General features: G+C 41.9%; 1 protein-coding gene across 2 annotated transcripts in view; it reads left to right on the top strand.

Annotated features, from left to right (window-relative positions):
• Window positions 1–27874, top strand: part of zbtb16a (zinc finger and BTB domain containing 16a) — a 126843-nt gene that overhangs the window by 53382 nt on the left and 45587 nt on the right. For both annotated transcript variants that reach the window (XM_061803920.1, XM_061803919.1), the window contains exon 4: window positions 25747–25833. In XM_061803920.1, the coding sequence (XP_061659904.1) occupies window positions 25747–25833 (87 nt within the window). The remainder of the gene's footprint in view (window positions 1–25746; window positions 25834–27874) is intronic.

Raw genomic sequence — 27874 nt, 5'->3', positions numbered from 1 at the left:
AGAACTCTTCCTTCATTTGGCCTTTGCTTGTACCTGTCAAAATAAAATGGGAAAGAAAACATGTTCATGTTTAAAGAGATGTCAGACCAAATAAATAAATCCATAAAACTTTTTTTGCAGCTTTTATAATGTTTAGATAAATGTTTTCAAACTTCCCCAGCTTTTGCCAAACTAAGTAACTGTTGAAATGTTCCATGAATATCCTTTTTTTTTTGTCTCGTTGTTGTTGTTTTTCGATCAAATAACCTTTTTATCCAAATCACACTGACCATATCCTTATTTTGTTTTATTCAACATTACATAATGAGATCACCAGATGGCCCCTGAATCCCTGTTGGCAACAACTAGGAAGACCATTAATATTAGGATGTCAGAGGACTTAATCATAGACCATGAGGGATCATTCTGTAGTTTTTGAAGCACTTTACCAATTTTAAAAGTATTGTGCTACTCATTTAATGTTTTTTATGTTTTTTTGGAATTGCATTTCCTTTAAGTTTTTTTATTTTGGTTTTCCCTAAATTAAGATTTTTTGGGGGGGAGGGTTTTTTTTTTTTTATTTTGTTTTACTCTTGTTTTGTTTTAAAATAAACATAAAAATATATGTGATCTAAAATATATGACTAAACAGTAGTTACATGTATATAGAACCCTTAATATTATTATTGTTAGTATAAGTATCATTATTATTTTATACTGCTTATGAATATGCATCGATTCGTAAATTTGGGAGTTTTTTAAAGTAGTGCCTCTTCCAAATGAAGCCTGCTTGTATTCAAATGTTCTGAAGGAGTATACAGAATTACCAATAGAATAAACGGTTTATTACACATAACACATTGTATGTGTTTATTGTTGGGGGGGGTTATAATTTAGATTCAGTAATGTTAATATCTAATCCCATTGCGTGCAGATGAGTAAAACGCAGCATTCAGATGGAGAATGAAGTTAAACAACTCACTTCCTCTGCCAACCGTTCTCACTTTGCGTGTGTTCATATGTATGTATGTATGTATGTATGTATGTATGTATGTACAGTATGTGTGTCTATGTGTGTGGCGGCGGAGCGGCAGTCCTGGCGCGCCGCCGCCTCTTCCCTCACACTGATGACGACACGTTTGTGCCGGCAGGTCTGGATGTTCTGCCAGCATACCAGAATTTATGATCGCTCACAGATGTGAGTCAAGGAACACACTGTACTGTACCCAAACCCAGAAATTAATGAAACCTGACTGCCTTCCAGGCCACAAATTCCAAAATGTGTGTGTGTGTGTGTGTTGTGTGTGTGTGTGTGTGTGTGTTGTGTGTGTGTGTGTGTGTGTGTGTGTGTGTGTGGTGTGTGTGTGTGTGTGTGTGTGTGTGTGAGAGAGAGAGTGAGAGTGGAGCTGAGCGGTGGGGGGGAAAGTCCATCTATTAAAAGCAAGTTGCGGAAAAAGAAGTAGTTCAGAAGAAAAATGAAAGTACAGCCCGAGGGCAGTTTATACGTTAGCATTTTTTTTTCCAGGTGCTCCAGCTGATGATGCATCTGCACACATACATGAAGAGGTGATAGAAAGCCATATAGACATTATCAGGGTAAATAAATGTGCAATTTGATGGCATTTAATAATTTTTCTCTTGTTAATATCCATCCACTTTCCAAACCCCCTTATCCTCACAAGGGTTGCAGGAGTGCCACTGGTCGCCAGTGAGTCCCAGGGCACATTTGTTCATAGTGTCGGATAATGTTTGTATACCCCTGGGAATGCTTTGAGAATTCAGTCCCCAAAGCAAGTTCCACATGGCAAATGTGGTGGGCATGATGTAAAAAAAAAAAAAAAAATAGTCTCAAGATCCCATGTCTGGCAGACACTCGAACTCTGACATTTTCTTTTGTGATATAGCCTCGTGAATTCTCTAGTTAGCGGGAATAAACTGCTAATAAAGATTGGTTACCCCAAAAAATACTGGAAATTGGAAAATATAGGGGGAAAAAAATTGCAAAAACAGGAACAATCGGTGAATAGGTGAATCCATGGACGCCGATCTACGAATATTTGGCGTCAACTTGATGCGATATATCCGTCGCGCTTTCGTTTCCCATAGCCTGTCAATCAAACACTTCAGCGTAACAAGAACTTGTCGGGTTTCGAATGGAGATACGGCAACTTTAAATCCTTTTTTTCTGGGGTTGCTAAGTAGCGAGCAGTCCTTTGCTCTGCTTAATGGGCCTGATTTGGTATTCCGCAGTGATGCCAGGTCTTATTTTTTATGCAAGACAAGTGTTTTGATGGAGCGTGATTGCTGAAACGTCTGCACGTCTACCAAAGTCTGTCTCTCTCTCCCCTTTTCCACCAGTTTTTTTTTAATGGGTCCTCGCTGTACAGTACACTGTGTGCCTTCTGCTCAAAACAACAACACAGTCGATTAAATTTTGGATTCGTTTCATCATCCCTCCCCTGCCTCCCTCCCACCAGCCCAGCTGCTTTGGTGTTGTCAACGTGTAGTGTGTGTGTGTGTGTGTGTGTGTGTGTGTGTGTGTGTGTGTGTGTGTGTGTGTGGTCAAAGTCAATTATTGCCAAAAGCTGGCTAATTAATTTGCTCTCCTGCGCATTTGAATGATAAAGACTGTAGAAAACACACGGTCAAGACACGTGTAAGTGCATGGAGACGGGGAAGTATGCGAATTTTTGAGTCATTTGATTGGGCTGGGGGTCTTACTCGTGGTGGGCAACCTACGACTCATGTCCATGTAGCATGTGAAAGCATAACTTCGGGTACAATCCTTCACCACATACAAAAGTGTGATTGGATTGAAAATTGTAACACACAATTACTGCTCTATGCATTTTTTTTTTTTTTTAAAGGTCCACTCTCATGAAATGCATGATTTTTAGTATGTTATTAATGAAAAAACGGCAGCCGCTATGGACCCATCCGTTTTTTTTTCACCAAAAAACATAATTTTGATGTATATGGCTTTTTGTAACTCCCGCCATGAATATCCTCTTGAGAGATTTGTTTTCGAGAAGAAGCAGGAAATAACGTACAGGGCCGTAGCACACTCAAGCGGTCTTGTCTGTTTATACTAGTTTTACCTGCTGGAAGGTAGCTCGTTGTCTACCTTCTAGCAGGTAAAACTAGTATAATCCCTTCATGTTAGCCAAAATGCCTGCTCGTTGTATTGCTGGATATTGCTCGAACACTCGAGAGGATGCATTCGCTCTTCATACTTTTCTAAAAGATCCGGTATGTCGTGAAAAATGGATTGCACGCGTGCAAAGGACGAGAGCTTTGTGGGTTCCAAATGACAGGTAGATATCAATATAGCTACTAAAAAAAAATAATATTTGGGGAGGACGTAATCTGTAAATCAGCGGTGCTAAATGTGTCTGTGCCACCCCAGCTGAAGCCGTGATCGGCGGATGATGCTCATCACGGCACCGGGCCGTGGTGGCTCATCTCCACCGCGAGGTGGATTGGACGGGAAGGCGGTTTGGCCGTGATCCGCATATCATCTAAACATGGCTCGAAACGATAGGGTTATATTGCCCCAGTCACTTCACTCAGTTGTGAGATGTTCTCTTCTTTGAAAAGAGCTTCCGTGTCAGAAGGGGGCGTGTTCGTCTCGCGTAGTGGGTGACATGGCGTGTTTTCAATGGCGAATGTCCCAGTGTGACGCCACGGACAGAAGATGCAGCCAATATGGCTACCACTTGAATGTCGAATGAGACTTTCGCAACTTTGCGCATGGATGACACACTCTCTGCTCATATTTATTTTTTTGTGTAGACATTGAAGTGAATAATGTTGTATGTATTTGTCATTACAATATCTATTTGAGAATGTTTATAGGGATGACACTTTGGCTTTAACTGGAGACAAATGTCAACGTAGACAAAAGTCACAGCATATCCCGGTAAAATTTGGAAGTGGAAGTGTGATTGGCTTGAAATTTCGGACTCATTTCCAGCTCACCGTGTTGTACAAGTTAATGCCACGGTGGATCATACCTCATTAGCATAAAGTGACCCGTTGACCATTGATTAAACTTTCATTTCATCACTTTGACTCACCTCTAAATGTGATTGGGTGGAAATTTCTCGCACAAAGTCATTCCCCCAGCCCCACTGCCCCCCGGAAATAAAACAGCCAATCGGTTGGGTGACTTTGAATATATGTGTATTGCCATAGTTAGTGTTCGTAGCACATTACATCAAGAAACAATGTATGAGCGAGTCTGTCTTCTTTTGTGCGATGCCCTGGATAGATGTCCCTCGAGTTTTGGGGCTTTTTTTTGTGTGTGCTTCTGTCTCTTGCATTGGCACAACACAAATCCATACTAGCCACGGGCTCCTCTCCAATCTATTTTCTGCTCAGCTGGTTTTAAATGAAGTTATTATGACTCATTAAAATGCCCACAAGCTTGTGGAAGTCGGCCAATTACCATTTAAATTTAGCCTCCCGCTCCCGCAACCTTATCTGTGTCCCCGTACTCGCCGGCTCTCATCCCCACTGTCGCCGACGCTGCATCTCTCTCTCTCTCCCTCGGCTCCCCCCCCCCTTTCTTTCTTTCTATTTGGAAGTATTTGTGTGTGCGTCTGTGTGTTTGTTATGCATGCAAAAACAGCCTTAAGTAACCTCCAAACACACACAAACTCAGCGAGTGAAGGTTATGGAGATGCAATGATCCACGGGAATATAGTTTGTGCATATCATAACAAAGGGACGACTACATCAACAAGTGCAGCTGAGGCACAAAAGGCAAACGCTTTTTGTGAAATTTCATGTCATAGAATTTTGACACCAAAGTAATTCGGCACTGCTCCCTACCTTATTTCACAATTTAATTATCTCTGTTAAAATAAAATAAAAACCCCTTGTTAGGCCTTTGTGAAACTTGAAGTCAGCATTTTTCAACAGTTCACTCTATTAACTTGCTTTGGTTTTTAAAGTATTTGTGGTAAAAATGAACTCATTTATTTGGAAGTAATTGTAATGCTTATTTGGTTTTGTGAACTTTCAACAGATGTTTTTGTGCATTTTCCAGTGGTTCTGGCACAAAATCCCCACTCATAAACTGGAAACTGGAGGTGGCAGAAATGAAGATGTTGAGGTTCTCGCTTGGAGTGAGCAGGTTGGGTAGGGTTAGAAATAAGATCATGAGAGGGACAGCCAAAGTTGGATGTTTTGGAGACACATCAAATACAAAAAGGTGGGACGCTGTGGCGACCCATCTCGGGACAAGCCGAAAGGAAAAGAACAAGAAGAAGAAATTAATTTAACATTTCGAATATTCCATCCGGCATAATGAGACTTTAATTTTCTCAAAAGCCGAGGTACCCCTTATTATCTTGTGCGCTTTAAATATGGATCAATATTGAGGCTTTAGTGCAACTACATCTAATGTATGCATAAAGTCACCCCAGCCTCTACTTTAGCATCTGTTCTATGTGTCTTATAATGCGGTGCACCTTAAATATGGAAAAAGTCTTGAAATAGGCCATTCATTGAAGCTGCGCTTTATACTGCGGTGCGCCTTATAGTGCGGAAAATGCGGTTTTCGAAGTCATCCACCCTCGCTATCTCTTCTCCCTGTTGCCTCACTCTTCTCCCTCCACCCCTCTCATTCACACACATATATTATGTTTTACTTCGGCTAATAACGGGTCCGAACGGGGTGGAACAGTTGGCGGAAGGTGTCTGGTGTATGTGACAGAGTTTATAAAGGCCATGATGTACAGATTAGAGACGGTGGCCCTGAAGAGACAATAGGAAGCAGAACTGGAGGTGGCAGAAATGAAGATGTTGAGGTTCTCGCTCGGAGTGAACAGGTTGGATAGGGTTGGAAATGAGCTCATTAGAGGGACAGCCAAAGTTGGATGTTTTGGATACAAGGTTAGAGACAGCAGACTTCGATGGTTTGGACATGTCCAGCGTTCGAGAGAGTGAGTAGATTGGTGGAAGGGTGCTGAGGAAGGAGCTTCCGGGAAAAAGAGCGAGAGGAAAACCAAAGAAAAGGTTGATGGATGTTGTGAGGGAAGACATGAGGACGGTGGGTGTTAGAGAGGAAGACGCACGAGATAGGCTTAGATGGAAAAAGATGACACGCTGTGGCAACCCCGAACGGGACAACCCGAAAGGCAATGAAGAAGAAGAAGAAGAAATTCCTTTAACATTTCGAATATTCCATCTGACATAATCTCGGAACAAGAATTTTGAAGCTCATTGATAAATGTTTTTAAATATAAAGTCCTCGTCAACCTATTTTTCATTTCAAACGTCATGACTCCCTTCTTAAGAATTTTAAAACTCATTGCCTTACACCTCAGTGGAGTTTTGAAACCATAATGATTTATGACTGCTTATCGCCTTATTTAGCAACAAATAAACTCGGGTTATTCTCACGACAATTTCAATGTCATAGCATGTCATTTGTGAAATTCCATGCCAGAGAGAATTTCTAACTTGTCACAGTTTCTGACACCGGAATAATTCATTATTGCTTATCACCTTGTTTAACAAACTCATGTTATCCTAACAACAGCATAAATTTGAAGTCAGAAAACGTTTGAACATTTTGCAGTGGATTATATTTTTCCCATTATTTATTTATTTTTTTAGATGTCAATAGTATCTTTCGACGACAACATGCACAAGAAGTTGTTGACATTTTAAGGGACGGCTGCAGGGCCGGTGCCGCATATCTGGCTGGCATCAGCGCTTGTTGTAAATTTGCCACGTCGCCGAAGTTGTCATTGTCGTCTGGTTTCCACCAAAAAATGCCTCGCGGTTGTGTTGCCTCACAGCACACAGCTGAACCTTGTCCCCCCGTAACGATATAACTCGCTCTCATACCTCCTGCACTTTTTACACTTGCACGCTATATTAGATTATCGACATCATCGTTTTCTTGTAATGAGCCTCCGGCATGCGCTGACGCAGCCAGCAATGCGAGTCAACCTTGTTTGACAAGTCTCCCATTGTGTCGTGACAGCGCACATACTGTAGGCATTGTTATTTACTTATCATAACAATTGTTCATTTTTTTCTACCCCTGTCTTCTGTGAAATTGTTCTAAAACTTTAGCCTGAGGATGGCAATAATACAAAGCCGTTTCTCCAACGGGAAGTCATGGAAACAGGACAAGTCAAGTCAAATTGTCGTAAAACCTTTATTAATTGTGCAGGCAATGTGACATGGAACAAATTAACAACTACATTGTGAACATTTTCATTCATTGCTTTAATCGTTAACCTGATAGCATAATTGCATTTGTCATTTTTGACTTACTGTCACAATATTCATTTAAAAAAAGAATACATGTGCTTGCGAAAAGATTGTGTGTAGATTGTTGGTTGAATCGAGACAACTGGCCTTTTTGTGTGAGGTTTGACAACCATTTGCGGGGAAATTTGGATCATATTCCACATCGTACAACCTCTGTCGCGCTTAATTTAGTAGTTTCCATCCTCTTCAATTCAGTGTCTTTTTAAAAAATTCATTTTGTATGCTGAAAGCTGTTTACAATTTGGACTGAAATGTCCTGAATCAGATTCCCATCTGGGAGCGACAAAGCCGTTGTGACAGCAAACAGTGATGAAAGTAAATATTCTCCCAGGCACTTCCTTGTTATGATTCCATTATGTAAGATGGCCGATAGCTCTGGGAAACTTTTTAGATCAATTTTCGCACTGCAGATTAGAACACTTATGAACCCCATTCATGGAAGCGCTCCCTCCTGAAATGGTCTTTATATTTTTTTTTTTTTTTTTTTTGGGGGGGGGGGAATGCAGTCGGTGAAGCAAAGATCTGCCCACAGCACTTTCATGTCGGGGTGGGGGGAAAAGTGAAAGGAGATGTCGACGACAACGGGTAGATAAAAGCGCTCCCAAAGCCATCTGGAAGTAGCCGGGACACACAAGGATTGCTTTTATGCCGCTAATTCCACTGGGAGGCGCGACATAAAAGATGGCGCGGATGTCGTGTTATAACTGTTGGGGGGGGGGGGGGGGGGGGGGCGCGAGCGGGCAGAGAATACTAATACGCTCGGTCAGAGGGACGGGGGCGCTTTAATGTGGTGGTAAACAGCATCTTTTAAAGGTTTGTCTTGCGATGCCTCAAGAAAGGGAACACTGGTGTTTTTCATTTGCATCTCCGAACCCTCCAGAGCACGAAAAGTTACCTGCACAGCAAGGGTGGGATATCTGTGGCACACGCCCCAGAGAGAACATTTGTGCAGTTTACACAACAAAGGGAGGGAAGAAATTGTTATAAAAACCATTCAACCAACAATTTATTTCATTTAACACAGCTGTTGTACTGGGGGGATAAAATATGAAATTTGATGCTGAATCTCCAGTAGTTCATCCTGGTAGAAAGTGTAGAAATACTTTTTTCCCCCTTCATATTTCCATTTTTGTAATTAAATTAACAAATGCTACATATTCCCAGCTACATAAATGTACCAGTAATTTAACCACCCAAATCCGGCCTAATTTTTCCATTTATGGGCGGAATTCCATCTTTTTAAATTGCATTGATTAAATATATATATATAAATATATATTCTCCGTTTTTCTGCAATATTCCGATCGTAACCGATGCCAGAATCCACATTCGTTCATATCCAGGTCCGACTTTTGCAAGCGAGGTGGAATATTAGATACACGTCTGTCGATTGGTCGAAAGTGTTCCTCCTGACCAATGAAAACGCTTGTTGCATACAAGCCAGATCACGGGGCCATTTTCAAGTGAACACGATGACGGCGCTCAAGAGGAAAGACGCCTCTCGAGTGAAAGAAATTGATAGATATGTAAAAAAATAAGTTCCGATGGGACTGGATGGAACGAGAAAATCGTCGATACCGTTGGAAAGAAGGAAGTTACCACTCCATTAAGCGACTTCATTCGCAAAATCGATTGACCTGGTAAAGCATTGTGCAGGATAATATTGACTATGGATCAAGAGGTTTCAAGGCATTGGAAGTTCACGTGAAACGACAAAAACACGTCAAACAACTGAAAGCAACAAAAATGAACTTTTCCACAGCTGCTACATTAAAATGTCAACCCAAGGCCAACAACCAACCCCAGTTGCAGACAAAGGTAATCAATAACGAGGTGAGCGTTCAGAATTACTTGTAAAAACGTCTGTGTTATTTACTGATAACGATACATGACGTTAATAGTTGTCAAGTTCATGCATTTCAACCATTTACTAAAACAAGGAATGAGAAGAAGAAATTCTGCTAAATGTATTAACGCTGTCTGAACACGTGCAGAATGTGGTTTGGCCTCCTCTTGCTGAAATAAGCCGGGGCCTCCACGAAAAAGACATCGCTTGCTTGGATGGCAGCATATGTTTCTCAGAACTCAAACCAAATGCTGAATGTACCTTTCAGCATTTATGGTGCCGAAGTTACCCATGCCCTTCGCACTAACGCAGCCCCATATCATCATAGAGTCTGTAACAGGTTCCTAACAGTAATAATAACAATAAACTATTAACATACTACAACATAATGATAGTTATATTACACCTTACAAAGTAGATTAAATAATAAAAAAAATACATTGCGTAAATAATCCTGAAATTAATTAATAAACCCTTTTTTTTATTGTATTTTTTTCCCCCCATTTCTTTGCTCCTCCACGCCAACCCAGGTGAGGTAACAGCACAAAAAAAAAAAAAAAAAAGAAAGGGAGGCGGGGGGGAATTCCGACTCGGGACACGCTGAACCCTTTGAACCGCCGAGTCACCATTTGGCCTATTTCTGCCTCAGCTGATCGTAGACACGCTCATGCTCGCACACACACACACACACACACACACCACACACACACACACACACGCGGGCTCGCATGCTTTTGGCCGCCCGCCAAGGCCTGTCATCGCCTCTACAGTATCACTTCTGCTGTATTTATATCCAGAGGCCCGTGCTGCAAGTTGGCAGGTTCGGGCTGCGGGAGGGAAGGAGGAACTGGAAAGTGTTTCAGCTTGCAGGTTGCACTTCCTCATCCTTAAAAAGAAGTTGACATTGGGAGCTGTTTATTGTGCAATGTGCGGAAGAAAATAGCCACGCTTTAGAAGGACTCCCCAGTGAACAGATAAGACCATTTAAAAAATAAAAATAAAAAATTAACATCAATAGCTTCTTTTTGGAATTTAGATCGCTTCAATATTTGGTTAATGACTAGACAATTGTAATTTCACGGCGTGAAAGAATTTCACCCATTTGAAGGTTAAAAGGTCTCGTCCCAAAACCCGTATTAACTATTTTTAAGTAACATTTCCAAGTTTAAAAACAAGTGAACCATTGAATCACGGCATAATGCCACGTGCCGCACATTTCATTATTTAACATTTTTTAAATGGCGTACCTTTTGTAAAAAGTAGTTAACTGCTTTTTGAATGTAAAAACCAATATGCTAAAAAGGTAATGTGATGCAAAAAAAAGGAACAACTTTCACAAATAAAATTGCAAAAATAAAACACAAATGGTTCAAGAATAACTAAAATAAACACTGGTGTATATGAATAGTAGTAAATTGTACAGTGCTATTGTTAATCATTTTTATCTTCACTGAACTCAAGAATGGAAACTTTTTTTTTTTTAATTCAATGAAGTTAATTTCAAAATATTGCATTGTAGCTGACGCTAGAAGTCAAACGCATCCAAAGTCATAAAAATGTGGTTGTTCTTATGATAAGATTTAGTTGCAAGTTTTCTACAACATTCTCATTCTGAATGATACAAATTATGGGATGATCGACTTCAGCTATTACACTTTTTTTTTTTTAAAGTAGCAATGCAGTATTTAATCTGATGTTATCTTTTAGTTCAAGAATTTACAAAATATGCTTTCAACTAATTACGGACCATTTGTTTTGGTTTTTTTTGCAGAAAATCTGCATGAATTGTGTTGTCTGATAGGGGTTTTCAACATGACCTAAAAATGATCCTTCGCTTACTTCGTGTTCACGAGTGCAAATGATGACTTCATGGAAAAGGACTCAGCGTGGCGCCCATTGGCGGATAACGCGGCCTTGGCGTCAAAAGCGAAAATAGTTTTTTTAGGCGTTTGAACACGCCACGTGTTTCCATTTATGTGGAACATTTTAACGTTTTAATTGTTTGATGAAACAGAAGATGAAAACAACCATCTAAATCGATGCACCTGAGAGCCGTAAAAAAAAGCACGTTTAAAGAATTTCCCATGACTGTGATCCGTGTTGGACTTCCTGTGATGCACCAAAACAGATGATTGGAGTCTTTATCCGAATTTGTTTCAATGTGTGATATTATATTGTTACAAGGATCTGTCTCGGCCAAAGTTCTGAACAGTTTTATTTTCTTATAAAATTCGCAGCCTTGCAATTGTGGGGAAATATGGAAAGTTGTAGCGTTCATGTCAACAGCCTTTGTGGAAACATCTTTGTCGTGTTTGTGGAGGCCCTTAAATCGGCCATTTGTAATACTTTATAGAGAGTAGAAACTATCAAGCTGTCTCCATCCATCCATTTTCTCAGCCGCTTATCCTCACAATGGTTGTGGGAGTGCTGGGGCCACCCTGAGATGGTTGCCGTCTTTGAAAATGTAAAAACTAAATTTGCCCTTTGTGAACACAACTTTACAGCATACCATATCTATTCCTTTTTTAAAATAAGTAGTCCATTCATGAAACGACTGCAGGATTTGCAGTAGAAATGTGGGGGAGGGGTGCATGCGTGTGTTAAGTGTGTGTCTAACTCAAAAGAAATCATGTTGTCAAATCATCATTTCCCATTGAAATGAATGGAAATGCCATTAATCAGTTACAACCCCTCCTCCCCTCCTCAATTTCCATCACGAAAAATAACACTATTATCTTACGTGATATAGAAACATACGGTGTAACAGTGGACAACTGGATAGCACATCTGCCTCACAGTTCTGTGAAGCCAGGTTGAAATCCACCCTCACCTATGTGGAGTTTGTATGTTAACCCAATGTTTCCGTGGGTTTCCTTTTGAAATTCCACTTTACTTCCCACATCCCAAAAACAGGCATGGTTGGTGAATTGACGACTATAAATTTCCGTAGGTGTGAATGTCAGTGCGAATTGTTGTATGTGCCCTGCGATTGCCCGACGACCAGTGTGGGGTGTACCCCTCCTCTCGCCCAAAGAGAGCTGAGGTCGTCTCCAGCACACCCGTGACCTTAGTGAGGATAAGCGGTATGGGAAATGTGTGAGTGTAAATATATAATGACATAATAAAAAAATAAAAATTACTGTAGTGATGGCTCGGATGTCAAACACTCATAAATTGGGGGATTCATATGCATATGGAAATGTAAAACAAAATATTTGAGGCAACGTAGAGGTTCAAAAGACTACAATCAATTCCTTACTCTATTTTAACACTTTTCCCTCCTTCTCCAAGAACTTTCAGCACCCAAGTGTTTGGCATAAAAATAATATATACATACACACCCATGACTTTGCTCTCAGCCCTCACGACTGCAGCCTTAATAAACTCTGCCTTGCCTTTGACAATGTGTGACTTGAAAGCAGGAAATAATGGGCCCTAAACAGTAAATCTTTACAGGTTATTGACCAGGCTAGGTGAGGGACTTGTTGGTAATCATGCCGCGTAGTTGCGAGGGGGTCGCTGGTGTCTGACTGCATTAGTTCTCTGCTGCTTTGACCATTTAGTTTCACTGCATACAAAAAAAAAAAAAAAAATACTTGGGGCTTTCGTCTCCTTAGCGTCAGCCAAAAATTCTCCAGCAAACAAAGCTGTGAAAGTTTTGTGTGTTCCCTGTGAGAGGTTTTCAATGAGCCCCGGCCAGGAGGGTCCTGTTAAAATGGGCCGAGTCCCCCAAGCCGGTAACCGAAAACCAAAATCAAAACCTGGCCCGGGGCAGACCTTACTTTTACCTGCTACTGTCTATGATTGGTGAACTTATTCTAAACGTCTTACAGCACCCCTCCCCCCGACCATCCAAATTAGTTTTCCCTGCCCCAACCATCCATCCATCCATTTTCTGAGCCGCTTATCCTCACAAGGGTCGCGGGGAGTGCTGGAGCCTATCCCAGCTGTCGTCGGGCAGGAAGCAGGGTACACCCTGAACTGGTCGTCAGCCAATCGCAGGGCACACAGAGACAGACAACAGCCGCGCTCACAAACACACCGAGGGGCAATTTTTAGTCTCCAATTAATGCATGTTTTTGGGTTGTAGGAGGAAACGGGAGTGCCCAGAGAAAACCCACCCAAGCAGGCATGGGGAGAACATGCAAACGCCACACAGGCGGGGCGGGATTTGAAGCCTGGTGTGACGGTCTGAGCGCCTCACTGTGCTGAAAAGTTTCCTCGTGATTAATGCGCTTGCATTACTAACAGGGGAACTCTGGGTACGTAGCAGACACTTACTGGGAAATCCCCCGGTTCATAGTTCCCCTTCTTCTACATAGCTGGATGTAACATATGTTATAGCCTAACCCTAACCTAACCTTAAAACAAAAGTTGATAAAAAGATGTACACATATATCTACGTGCGCTGTGTTCGTCTTTCTGAGACTTCTATAGCGAACATGAACACTCGGCGACAAGTTGCATGGATGGGGATGTTTCAGACTGACCAGAAGTTTGCAAAATATACGCGCATGCGCTTTAATCACAAGGAGACTTTTCAGCACAAGGAGCGCTCAGACTGTGACACCGGTCCTCAGAACTGTAAGGCTAATGCTGTACAGCGGCACCACCGTTCCACCTTGTTTAACCATAAAAAATACATTAACAACCCTGTAAATGATGCCGCGTGCCCGGTTAGCTGCTAGTTAAAAAAATTCATTCTGCAGCGGTCACGGTGGGAGCCAAAGTTCACAAGGTGGTCAGGAGTCCCAGATGGGTCTGTTAGAACCAAGTGTAGAATTGGCACCAATATAAGCTTGTGTCAAAAATATTGCGATGGTTTCCCGTGACGAACGTCAGATAGTCGGGTGAAACGATCTGTTTACAGAAAACTAGCACGGTCGTTCAACCATTGCTAATAAATTACACTAGACTTTCCACCGATTTGATCGGCCTGATTGGATCAGCCTTTTTTTTTTTTTTTTTTTACGATCTGCGACCGGGATACAATCATTACAGAAGTGATGACAACACGAGTGGATCGTGCCGACGGTATTATACGAAGAAAATGGGGTGGGGGTGGGAGGTTTGCGGAAAAGGAAAGGTCGTATGTCGACGTACTTTTTTTAGTGCGATACGGTTCGCAAGCTATCAACAAAACGTTACTTAGCCTAGCGAGCAAGTGCTACCGCTTGTGGTTGTTTGTAAACATGCTGCCGTTCTGTTGAACAGATTATCCGACCCGAGCAGCAAATTCCAACAGTTATGGAACCGAGAAAAATATTTTATTATTGTAAAAAAAATATCACGGCACACCAGCAAACAAAAATGTCACAAAAAGTAGATACAGTACATTAATTGCTGTATGTATCTACTGCCAATAATAGAAGACAATTTGTTCTGTCACTATGCATCCCTGGCATAAATTGATTCATAAAGATACATTATTTATTGTAAAAATATGTATTTTTAAACAATTACGTGCACAGGTATGTACAGTAACTGAACAGGTCATTTCAGCTGACTCATGTGATCGGATCCATTATTGTTTTTTTTAAACTCGCTAATCGAGATTGCCCGCCCAAAAATCCTGATTGTGTAACACCAGGGGTTGAACTGACTTGTCGGTGTGTCCACTTCACCACTGCGATCTCAATAGCGATTACTGTACTGTCTTAAAACTGATTAATCAGCAATATATTTTGGCATTGACAGCATGAGCGCCTCACTGAAATCAACAGAGGTGGTGGGCTCGCGCTACAAACCAGCAGTGTGGAAATATCTGACGAAAAACTGTCACCTGGAAAAATATGCAACTCTATCCTCAAAAATAACAAAAGCATAGGTGCTATGTTCAATTTTGCTATTATTTTATTAATTTTGTATCGGGATTATATTGCACATGCAAAGCGACAATCATATGGTCCAGGTTCCACTTTTCTTCTTTTCAGGATTCTCTACAAAAATTGTGGAACTGATCATCTAATTAGGGTAACCATGAGCGGAGGGTCACTGGTGGGCACACATCCACGTTTATATTCCAAAAGAAGCCCACCCACCCTGACGCGGCTCGCTTCTATTAATACCAGCGGGGCCCCGGGGCCACTCGGGCGCCTTACTTGCTTCCTGCCTCTTCACACCAGGAGAGCCCCGAGGGGGGGGGTTATGCTTCGTCTATGCGTCCAGCTCTTGTTTCCTTCCTTCACGTACACAACAATAAACACATGCAGGAGTGTTCACATGCATTTTCTTCTTTGTCTGCGGATAGTGGACAACAGTTGTGTGTTTGTGTGTGTGTGTGTGTATGGAAGAGGCTTGGTTGAAAGCAGAGCTGAAACCACATGGCACCTTTCACCCTGGAGGCCGGGCGGAGGTTAGCCGGGCCGAGATATTGGAAGGCGGGTGTGGTTGCGCACTGGGGTAGTTGGAACATTTGGTCAGTGTCTGGCAAGAACCACCTAATTTGCGCTCTTTCTTTTACAACCTGTACTGGATTTATTTTCTTGGCGTTCCAGCCGGAGAGCGAGAAAAGTTCCAGTTTGGTCGATAAATGATGGTCTCTGCGCCACCCCAAAAAAGAAGAACAGAACTTTGATAGTAATTTACATTGAACATACGACCACTAAAGAAATATTGTAAAAGTGTTTAATTTCATTGCATCCTTTCTAGAGCATCCTCGAAGGTGGTAGACTGTTTAGTGGCTGCGTGGCCTAAAATTCCCCCCCCCCCCCCGGGCCAAAAATCTATGGAAACGGTTGGGCCATTCGGAGAAAAGCCTTATAGGGAACAGTTAGACCCGGAATACTGTGTATATGTGACCTACTGGACGAGCAAATAGGTTTGCTGGCAAACTGGATTAAGAGCCAGGATTTGGGGGGGGGGGGGGGGGGATAAAACAGTTGACTGATGTTGCAATCTGAGCTCATCCATTTTTGAACAAGGTCTCCTGTACAAGCCGGTACGTACTCGTGTGTGTGGGGGGGGGGGGTTGTGAGTCAATATTTGTCCCGAGACGTTCCCGCCTGGCGCAACCGACTGTAAAGCTGTCAAGAGCGACCTGAATATTCCCGTCTCCATCCCGCTTTCCTTTTGATTTCTCCTTCTCCTCACCGCCGACGAGTCTTCTCCAGCCAAGCGCGTTTGTGATGCTTTTGATGGGGTCCTCTCCGCACCCCCCCCCATCACAAACAGTCCCACCATACCCCCTTTGCTGACAGATTATCTCTATTTATCTATGACACTGTTTGCTCTCAACATCTCATTTGTGAGTATGTTTGATAGTTGTCTTAATCTCTTTCATGCACTGTGTTGCTACCCGTAGGTGTTTTGACGTGACCTAAAAATAACAATTTACCCTCTTAAATTGAGTGCAGTCTGTTCACGGAAGCTCTGGAATTAATCTGTTGCTGTTTTTTTTTTTCCTTTTTTTTATAGGAGCATTTTGGTATCAGTAATTAACAATATTTTAGGGTTGAGATTATGTGTGTTCAGTGTTTTGGGGACAGGGTATATATATTTTTTTTCTTGGCTAGGTTTAAGTTGGGTGTTTGTTTTGGGGTTGGATAATTTTAAATTCATGCTTTCAAAGTTAGCAATTTAACGGTCAGGGTGTTAGGATGTAAGGCTGATGACTTTCACTGAACCGCACTAAAGCTGCCATGCGTAGCCAGACCGGTGCTACAAGGTCTCTGTCGTTAAGCCTGGGGCTCATCAAAATCTCCCCCCCCCACCGGCAAGTGTGAACACAGCCTAATTTTGGCGTCGGTACAGTTTAAAACTGTTGTATGTGAAGCTTTTTTTCATACATGTTGATAGTTTTTTCCTTTCATACGGTCTAGTTTTATGTCAGCGGTTTGCTTCAGCTCAACAAACATTTAGTTGAAGTCTTTTTTTTTTTTTCGGCCCTTCTGTTTGTCTGCCTTCCCCACCACCACCACCACTACAAACACACGCACACTGACACACACTGTTTACTCTATTAAAAACCACTGGGTGTGATATTGCTTGTCCAGTTGCCATAATTAGCCTTTTTTTCATTTGCCATTTAGCCTCGCTGCCTTCAGAAATAGGATTGCCAAGTCCCTCCTCCTGCAGCCATGGCAAAGCTGCACAGGCAGCGTTTCGCTTTGGAATATCCCAAAGGTTTTTGGGGTTTTTTCCCTTCTTCCCCCTTGGCTTTGTGCCAAAATACATTTCTTAAAAAGTAGTAACAACATGACGCCTGCGTGACGAAATCCGGGAGGCGAGCATGTAGTTGGAAATGAGTCATGTAAAGCGGTCCAGACCCAGATAAAAAAAAAAAAAATGCTTTGAGAGCAGACCTAGTTTGTCAGGTAAACAAAAATAGAATCTTTGGGGAAAAAAAATGCACAAAAAGCGGGACAATATAATTCTGCCGTTTGCCACAAACATTTTTTTTTTTGCTTTTCTATCTAGGCTAAAGTGTTGCTTGAAACATTACTTTTAAGTTTACGTTGGCAAAAGTTTAACTCCAGCTACATATCAGTTGCGATTCCATTATTCCTTATCAAAAAAAGAAAAAAAAATCCAACATCCAAATAAATTCCTTCTCAAAAATTTGACTTCTAAGGGACCATTGTGTAAAGATCAAACAAGTCTGCCTGATACACGATCATAAATAGTTCTTCCTGTTTCCAGATTAAACCTTAATGTGGCAGACTAAAATTGTCAAATAAACGGGAGGAGAAAAAAAAGCCTACGCTAACACAAAAGTCAGTCAAAGGATGCTGGGTAAATGTAAATGTTTCGCTGGAGATGATGGCCTACTTTATGTCGTTACGAGCGGCGACAGGCTGTCTCGCTCTGATGTTTAATTCTGAGACCGTCTTTGATGAAAGATTCTGTTTCGACTCGTGCTCCCGAAGGAGGGCATCTGTTGCAAACAATGATACCTGCGACAGGAAGTAGGTTGGATCAACAAGTAGCAAGTCATGCGAGTCTGCGCATCTTCTACGCGCACAAAACCTCGAACAGTTGTCACCTTAAATGTCACGGGGCCAGGGAACGCCTGTGCTAGCAATCAAGACAATGCGCTGTTGCGCGCCATGTTGCTTTAACAAATAATGCCAGTATGAACACTTGACCAACTACACTCAAAGGAATTTGACCCGACTTCCATGTGAGTCATGCGAGACAATGCGTACAACTCATTGTACCAATAGATCCAATTGCAACCAGCATAATTGGAACCGCAAATGTAATCTAATCCAGTGATTCGCAACCACCGTGTTGCTTTAGTTATACAATTTCATTTAATTGCTCCGTAAATCAAAATTCACAACAAATAATGTATTTCTGGTTGTGTCTCTACACCGCTGACATACTGAGAGGGAGAACCACGTCCAATGTTTCAAAAAAAACAATAATGTCGCGAAGTAGTTTGCGCAGCTGCATAAGAATACGTGGTCATGCTCAGTTACAGCCGTCCTTTCTTTTTTTTAATGTATTTTTAACATCAAAACGTTTTTGAGGAGCGGTAGTTAAGATACGTCAGCAATTACATAGAGCAGTCAAGTTCACATAAGCTATATCTCCCCAAGCAGTTCTTCAACTCAAAGGCCTTTCTTCTGTTCCAACGTCACGTACAAATCCTCCCGCTGATCCCCGCCCCGGATGATGTCGGAAAATCGAGCGGAGTGGGGATTGAAAGCGCGCATCTGGAGACGATGTTACTTATCGAGTCCTGACGGAAGAGTTCCACTTTCCGTCGTGACATGCGCAAGCCCAAAAAGGCGATCTCGCCAACATCTAACACGGCCGACACAAACGTAAGGATACACGTTTGAGGGTTCCCCCACTGTTATTCCAGCCATATTGATATTGCAGTGCCACTAAAAAGCATGATAATCCAAACATTTAAAAATTAAGTGCTCATTTATACACCAATAGACCAAGTGCAACCTTTTTAAATGTAGTTTTTCTTTCGAGAGGCTCCACCCATCTGAAGTCGATTTGATGTAGTTTAGCTGTTGATCATGTCGCTACATTTCTCTCGTGGGTGTCTTCAGTGTACTCGAGCTACATTTAATGTAGAATCGCTTCTATCTTACTTCGCCACTGGCTGCATGTATCTAATTTTCAAACATTTCCTATTATCACAGAAGTGTCAAAAGAATAAAACAACTTAAATAGTGTGGGGGGGGGGGGGTAGAGCTATCAAGCAACCGTAGATTTCTTTTGCTGCATTGGACGTGAGTCTTTACATAGCTTCCACGGTATGCTTTTATTTTATTTTCAAATTCTTATTCCCTTAACACCAGGTCACTGTATCTGGATAAGATTCTTACCGATCTGTGGTTTGGGTTTGAATCCCGACATGCTGGCTTGTTCGCGTTCTAAAAATGCACACAGTTTAGGTTAATTGAAGACTCTAAATTGCCCACAGATGTGAATGAGAGCAGGAATGTTTTGCCCTTCGTATGTCCGGCAATTGAGTGGCTACCGGTCCACAGTTGACACCTGCCCCAAATCCACGATTGAGTGCATTATTCCCAAACATTTGGCTCCATCTCCGAATTGCAATATATTCATTCAAGGCGTTTGACTTCAGAGCTTGCACAAATTTGCTTGGTTTGCAAAAACAAAAGAGAATCACCGCAGACGCTAACCGCACCAAAAGCAGAAGACGTTATATCATTCGCTCGAATGACAGCAGGACTCCCCTTCTGTGCCTTGTTCTCTATTTTTGGGGTTTTTTTTTTTCAGATTTTTATGAAATAAGTGCTTGTGCAACAGTTCTCCAAGGAGGAAGTGAAACGGGAACTGTTTTTTTTTTTTTTTTTTTTTTTTTTCACGCCGTGCAATAATACCGGATTGCCGTTGTGTCCCGAACATGCTGCTTTGTAGTACAAAATATTATTTGTGTTACTTGGAGCAATATAGGATCGAACGTTTTACACCAAGTCCCACCTCAAAAAATGCTTGACTCTCCAAGTACCACCATCATGGCCAACATTAAAATATGGTCGCATAGTCAGCCCTACTGTGTCCATTTAAGCATTAAGCTTTATTGCTGAAACGATTTTATTATTGTAAGCCACTGTAACATTATGCACAGTGTTTATATTAACACTATGCTAAAGTATAGGAATTTTTTAATGCACTTAAATGATTCATTGAAAATACATTCCATGCAAGTTAAATTTAAAAAAAAAAAAAAAAAAAAAAAAAAAAAGCACCAAAATCAGCCTTTGAAAATAAACTGTTATGATAAAATTTTGCTGAGAAAAAAATGTGATACTTTCAGAAAATGATACTCTGGACTTGAAATTTTTGATTATATTAAACCGGTTGTAAATTTGCAACCCCTGCCCAGAAAGGGTTAATGCAAATGTATTTTACTTCAAAGTGAAATATAACTGAACTCTACTTAACAAATGTACTCTATTGGATTTTTTAAAATAAACTTTAGCAGTTTGCAGAATTAAAACATTTTATTCAGTGATTCTTCATGTACCAATTGCAGATAAAATCTATTTATCTTTTATTTGATATCGCAAGAAGCTTTTTAAGATCACTTGTATTTTTTTATGTGAAAATGTATTTATTATCCGTTTCCATTAATTTTCAAATGTACTGATTGACTGTAGACTTGTTTTTTTATTCATATTTAGTTTACAATTTCAAATGATTGACCCTGTATTTTTTTTCCTGAATTCATGAACAGAAGTTGTGCGTGGTTTGATCTTATGTATTATTTCGTATGACTTCTCAAATTTGTACGTAAAAAATGTTAATTCTGCTTCCATTTCATCATTCTTGAGCAAAAAGGGAAACTCAATCAAAAAAAAAAAAAAGAGCCTGGATTAAAACACTGCATCATCCTGGTGACGGGTTGTGTAATTAATTGTTGAGCAAATTTATACACATTATGTATTTAGTGTCTGACGTTCTATGTTTGGTTTTCCCTTAAATTTATAGCACACTTTGAATGAATGGCATCTGTGAATGAAAGATGATAAATGCTCCTCGCCTCGTCGGATGAATAAATACTCCATCAGAGAGAATGGCGAATTCATCGGCCCTCAGTGGCCATGAGATCAACCCGTGTCCTTGCACCGCGTTGCTTTCAGGTGTCGACTATGCGTGAAAGGAATTGAATCTGGTTAATAAACTTTTTTTTTTTTTTAAAGGCAGCCGTGGCTTTCTAGAGGCAAAGATCAACACAATGCCATCTATGGTATTGTAAAAGCGAGGTCATTTGTAGTAAATCAGCTTTTAAAAGCCAAGATGGCAGCAGCGAGTCTTGCGGGATGCCATGTGGTAAACGCTAAATGGGCCAGGAACCAGGTGGGAGGGAGTTTAGTGCGGGCCGTGCCCCCCCTGCCGTTGTCTCCCGCCCATAAATTGCGATGAGATGTCCGCCGAGCGCCTCGCTTCAAGGAGGATCAACTCGTGCAAGGTCGCGGCGTGGCACAAAAACCCGGGGGCGAGTGGGCAAAGCCAAGGTACACACCACCCCCGGCCAAGTCACTTGTTAGCACGCTAGGTGCTAACAGCGGAAGAGGGAGGTCTGGGTGGCACGGGGAGCCCTTCGCACCACTAGTAACTTTCCCTGCCAAATTAAAGTGATAAATCTCTAGTTCTCCCTTTCATGGCGTGCGGGTGAACACTGAAATTGGGCTTTTTGGGTGCGGGTTGGGGGGGGTACACATCAGCTGTTATCTTTGTCTCAAGTGTTCTAGATCACAGCCAACAAAAGGCCGGACTTCCAAAAGCTACAAAGGGGACGTCCTTCTGCTGTCAGAATGAAGGAAAACAAGCGCGGTAAAACGGCGGTACATGCATAAAAGACAATCTGGAGCAATTTCCCTCAATTCTGAACGAAAGAGTGTAGAATGGCTGGAAAGAGTAACTTGCCCTCCCCGATCTGCGATGAAAATGGTCATGGACGACGACAGTAAATAATCGGTTTATGACTGGACCACAAGTCAACGTGTCAAGCATGCGGATTGTCTACTGTGATTCATTCGATCGTTTGATGTTTTCAGTCTTGAAGGTTTTTTTTTTTTTTTTAATTAATTGAAGTACTGTATCTGAAAAACTAAAAATCATTGTTGACTGTGCCGCCGGTCATATTACATGACTTTGCCCAAATTAAATCGAAGTGGTTTTCACTTTGATGCCATGTTCATTTGCAAGCAGGCATTGCCATCAATATCAAATAACATTTGATACTGGTAAAGCGTTCGCCTCACAGTTCAGAGGTCCTGGGTACGATCCCGGACCCGCCTGTGTGGAGTTTGCATGTTCTCCCCCGTGCCTGCGTGGATTTTCTCCGGGCACTCCGGTTTCCTCCCACATGCGAAAAACATGCAACATAAATTGGACACTCCAAATTGCCCATAGGTGTGATTATGAGTGCGGCTCTTTGTCTTGATGTGCCCTGCAATTGGCTGGCAACTGATTCAGGGTGTACCCCGCCTCATACCCGTTGACAGCTGGGATAGGCTCCAGCACTCCCCGCGACCCTCGTGAGGATAAGCGGCAAAGAAAATGGATGGATGGCTGAAGTAATTCTACTAACAAGAGGAACTATGTGGATGAGCTACACACCAAGGCACAAGCTCGTATCTTACATGATATGCCGTAATCATTTAGACATTTTGTTTTCCTAGTCACTGCAATTATGTATTCGCTCAGATGGCTCCTTCTGTTGCTGCGAATATTGCCCTATGTATGGTAGTTACTATTTAGGGTAAATTGTTGTCATAATTTCCATTTTAGCTGCTTTGGTTTTTGACTTCTATATTTTATATTCATCTTGCTTGTGAAGAGCTACAAGAAGAAGGTGCACCGCAAAGACAGGAGTAAGGGATGTACATGGCATACTGTGTCTAAATCATATCTTCAATTTAATGTGACTTAATAACTCAGATGGCCTGTTGTGTTTGTGCAGTGGGTCCCATATGTTGTGGCTTGTCTTGTAAGCTTGTGATGATTGTCGTCACGAGTTCTAGTATAGCTACTGCGGGTTGGCTTACAGTAGTACTTACAGTATGTATTCATTTTGCTAGTAAAAGGAGCTGCAAAACAAGACAAAAGCGAGTGATTAACATGACGTTTCGGTTGTATCATTGTTGCCGTTTCCCAAGGTAAATGAGTTGTTCACTCAGGTGCCATGTTACATTGCCAGCTGGTTGCAGATGTGTGCAAGCGAAGGTGCGCAGCACCATCTTGGTTGCGTCTTTTCCACTTTGCCGTCTTGATCAGCAAAGGTTAAGTGGCTGCTAATCCACCATATGCTTGTTGTCGCAGCCACCATACGCACGGTAATGATGCTTCTTGAATATGCAGTTAGCGTCGAAGTCTTTTCGCGTGCGTCTGTGAGAAACAGAAATGAGTCCTAGATCTGCCACTTTTCATGAGGTCGCGTTGCGCGATCTGGCCACGCTCACTCGTACAGCGCGCTCACTGTCTTTTTTTTTTTTCCTTTTCTTTTCTTTTTTTTTTTCCTTTGCATAACTTGTTGCATAAGCAGTCTTTTGGCAGGCACACCGTGTCATGTACGCTGTGTGTCATTTCTGCTTTTTTCAGTCGGTGCTCGTTACAGTACAAGCCGTTCCCTCGTGTCACCGCGGTTGCAAAACCACACAGAATATCGCTCTCCCCTCACTCTTTTTCATCTCTTTTTTTTTTTGTCATCTAAGAATCGGCTTCCTGTTTTCATTGTGCTCTCGCGCTCTCTCTGGAGGTGTCGTAACCCAGGAGGCCTTGCCAAGAACAAACCGAGAGAGATCGGAGTGTGCTCGGGCTGGACACACAAATCCACACACACACAGGCATGCACACACAAACACGACCACCAGATGTTCACTTGGTGCATGTGTTTGATGAGTGATGCGTATGGCATGTAGAGTACGTCGTGCCAAAGCCCATAAAACCATAATTAGCCCGCTCTCTGATGTGATATGCACACTGTATGTGTACGTTTATTGCTGTACAAGGTTGTGCACAATCTCAATAAGTGAATGTGACACATTGCAGCCTGGAGGCAGCACGATCAACTGTCTATATGAGGAATGCAAGAACAGGAAAAGTGGCAGTTTACATTGACAGCAGATAAATGGGCGTACAGTAGTGGTTTGAATACCTGCTTCAAAGTACTTGACCCAGATACATTTTTCTGGTCGGATTAACCTTCATACGGGTGTTGAAAATATAGATGGTAGTTTATCCCCAAAGATCATCGTGGTGTTTTCATTGTGTCAAGCTTAGAGCATTGAAGTGGTTTATCTTAGCCCAGACTAGATGCCAAGTCATGAGTGGAGAAACTGTGTGCACAGTGTTATGTAAATTCAGAAGGGCTCACTCTCAAGCACATTCTCACAAAGTGTTACTTCGTTGTTGATTTACATACTGGATGGGTAGGCAGGCACTCCAGAGACTCACCAACTTGTAAACAAATAATGGACCTTTCCGATGGCGACCTGAAGCGCCGCCCCCTTAGCCGCGTCCCACAACCTTTCAAAATGGCGATTGAACATAACATGTTTGAAGTCGATTCTCTATCGCGTAGTCCAGATAATATCGGGGTATGTTTTTTGACAAATGTGTCAGACTTGTCCAAGAGAGTTCTACAGAGAGGTCTCAACTATTAATATTACAAGGATATGTACACAGATTTAAGATTTTAGATGGAACAGGACGCAATGTCAGAGTGACCGCGAAATATTGGCGATCGATGCAAAAAAGTTTGATGCCTCACGAACCTCATATTGAAATCCAACAGGATAAAATAGTGGAATCGTACTGCGCAGGTAAAGCACAGAGTACTTATTAGTTGGAAAGATGACGAGTAATATCATTGCAGTCTTTATAAATGAGTGGATGTATTCATTTGACTTCTCTCGGGATTGAACCCAGTGCTCTGTCTGAAAAGTCTGTGATACAAATGGGCAAATAGACATTTCTCTTGCATGACATGGCGCATTTACGTGTCACTAACCCGACTCTTCGGCATAAAACATTACGCACTTCATTCAGCAGGTCAGTGATACACTAACAAAGTGTAAGTTGTTCTCCTGCAATGTATAAAGCACGGATCATAATTCAATCAAACTCAGAGAAGATACTTCTCCCTCACTTACCTTCGACCACACAGCCTTGTGTTTCTTGATATTGTTCACATTTAGTTGTGCATGCGGTCTTCCGCTAGAATCCATCCTTCGTAGACACTTCGTCAACCGTGTTTTAGGCTTTGGAAAATGAAGCAATCGGGCCCCTTCTGACCTAGCCGGATATCTTTCATCAGAATTGCACGTTCCCCAAGCGCATCGACCATTTTCTTTGTAGCATTAACTTTTCCAAGCGCGCGCTACTGACAACCAGCATTGCTTGTGGGACAATGTGGCGAGAGGGGCGTGTCAAGCCAGGGGTTAAAACAATGCAGCTATCTGATTGGCTATTATTGTACAAGTGATTGACAAGTCGGAAAGGTCCATTAAAATATCATACCATAATTTGTTGCCTTGGAAATGTCAACATTGACCAAGAATTGTATCTTTAAATATGAAGCATTTCCATTTTAACAGTGTGCTGCACTCGTGTTTCCCGATGTTGTTTTGTGTCTCCGAGTTGCCTGGCATGTAGTAAACATGGCCTTTCCTTTTGTTTTTGGTGCCCTCCAGCTGGCGAGAAGGCCATCGTATGTGACCAGTGCGGCGCTCAATTCCAGACAGAAGAATCGCTGGAGGCCCACCGGCAGATCCACACCGGTAGGAACAAACAGAACCACTTGCCTCGAGTGTCGCAGTACATTTAGATATTTCATTTTTGACAACGAGCCTGCATTGGCCATTCTCGTCTGGCGTGGAGGACATGATGATTGACGGCGTGATGGCATCGCCTTGGATTAGCCCTAAATCACAACGGGCGCAAGAGTAATCAACATAGTCCGGAAAACTTGGCAGAACCTGACGTTGTTCATCACGATCCCCCCTTTCCCTCCCGCTACTGAGACGCAAACACGCGCGTGCCAAGCTGGAAAATAGTCGGAAGTAAATCCTCCTCCATCAGCAGATGTGAGACGGAATGAGGTGTTTAATTTCGACGGAAAGGATTGTCTCTGATGTCCATTGGTGTTAAGTAGACCTAATGGTGTGCTCAGATCTTAATTTTGGATCCGTGTGTGTGAGTGAGTGACAGATCTTTATACAATTTGTACATTTTCAGGTTTGACAAGTTCATATATCTGCGTTTTTTTATTTTATCATCCCAACAATGTTTAGAATTCCAGCTCGAGAATTTTTCAGATTTTGCATTTTTGTGCCTGGAAATTCAGGCTTTTTTTTTTTACAGACATTTTACATATTTTGTTAAAGATGTTTTTTCCCAATTCAGATTTTGCATTTTTGCGCCTGGAAAGTCAAGCATTTTGTTTGCTTACATTTTGTGCATTGTGTTAAAGATTTTTTTTGCCCAAATTTGGTTCGTATTGGGAATTGCACATTTTTTAAATTTTGTGCAATGGTAGTATTGGTAAATTGGGTTGGAAATCCAAATTGTACAGTTTTAGTGGTATTAAAATGTAAACTATTGAGACGTACTTTTCCGTAAACATTTGGTCGATATCTGACAGGTACAATTTTTGGCACAGTTGTTTTCCATGTTTTTTTTTTTGCAACTCCCAAGGCAGTTTATTCCTGAAAACAATGGTCAAATCCTGAACGTTAGAATTCGTGGGGTTTTCATATCCCATCATGAAAAAGCATTTCATGCTGGATACGAAACTCAACGATCTCTCTTTTCAACATTCATAACGGTCTTCCAAGTGTAAATATGAAATCAATTCCGAACTTAGGACGCTCCACTTTACATGTTTTTCCTTTGGATCATGTTGTTCTATAATTTGGGGCAATGCAGTGGTGCCATGCAAAACATCCGTGCACGCAATTAAACAACCGTTTATTTCGGGTTTAACTGAATTAGATGGTTCAAGATTGGGGATGGGAATATGCATGCAAGGAGATTCCTAAAACGGTCACTCATCCTCATCATCGCCAGTGGCAGCCTGCCTATTTTTTGGCCACTTTGTCCCCATTTTTGCAGCGTTCCCATCCAAAACATCTGCGAGGCGAAGGCAGTTTCTGCAAAGTTTCTTGAGAAGGAACTCCCTCAGCCAATCAGCGCGGCAGACATATAGGCGAGGTTAAACAAGGCTAATGAGTCGGCAGCCGTAACAGCGGAAAGGAGAGCTCTAAATATAGACAGTCCGGTCTGGAAGCAATGGAAGGTTTTTTTTTTTTGGGGGGGGGGGGGCTATCGCCCCCGTGCTTGCAATTTTCTACATGTCAAGCCAAAGAATGTCAACATGGGAAGGCTGCGTGTGTGTGCGATATCATTCGCGTGTTGAAGTCGGATGAGCCACTTTCACACCCGAGCAGTCGCCCTTTGCCTAAACAATGTTGCCATGCAGTGATCGACGCCCAATGTATTGACTACAGTCGTGCATTTTGCCGACACAAACGCTCCACGCTTACATTTTTAGCTACCGGTAAATTCAGGTTTTGATAAATATGAAGTATTATTGCAATAAAATAAATAATACATTCTGTATAGGCTGTGTTGGTGCAGATTTGCAGAAGTTGGTTGGGTCTGGCCGAAACTTAGTACGCAGAAACATTTTTGAAGGTCTTCTTCTTCTTTCGGCTTGTGAGTACCAAGAGAGGAACTGTGGTACTGCATGTGCAAGTCTGGTGTGGCAGAGAAATCTGTTAAAATAGTACTGGGCATGTATGAGGGCAGTAGAATAGCGGT

Source organism: Syngnathoides biaculeatus, chromosome 18 (genome assembly GCF_019802595.1).
Source record: "Syngnathoides biaculeatus isolate LvHL_M chromosome 18, ASM1980259v1, whole genome shotgun sequence".
Classification (NCBI taxonomy): domain Eukaryota; kingdom Metazoa; phylum Chordata; class Actinopteri; order Syngnathiformes; family Syngnathidae; genus Syngnathoides; species Syngnathoides biaculeatus.
Note: the sequence above shows the minus strand (reverse complement) of the source record. Positions and strands in the feature narration are given on the sequence as shown.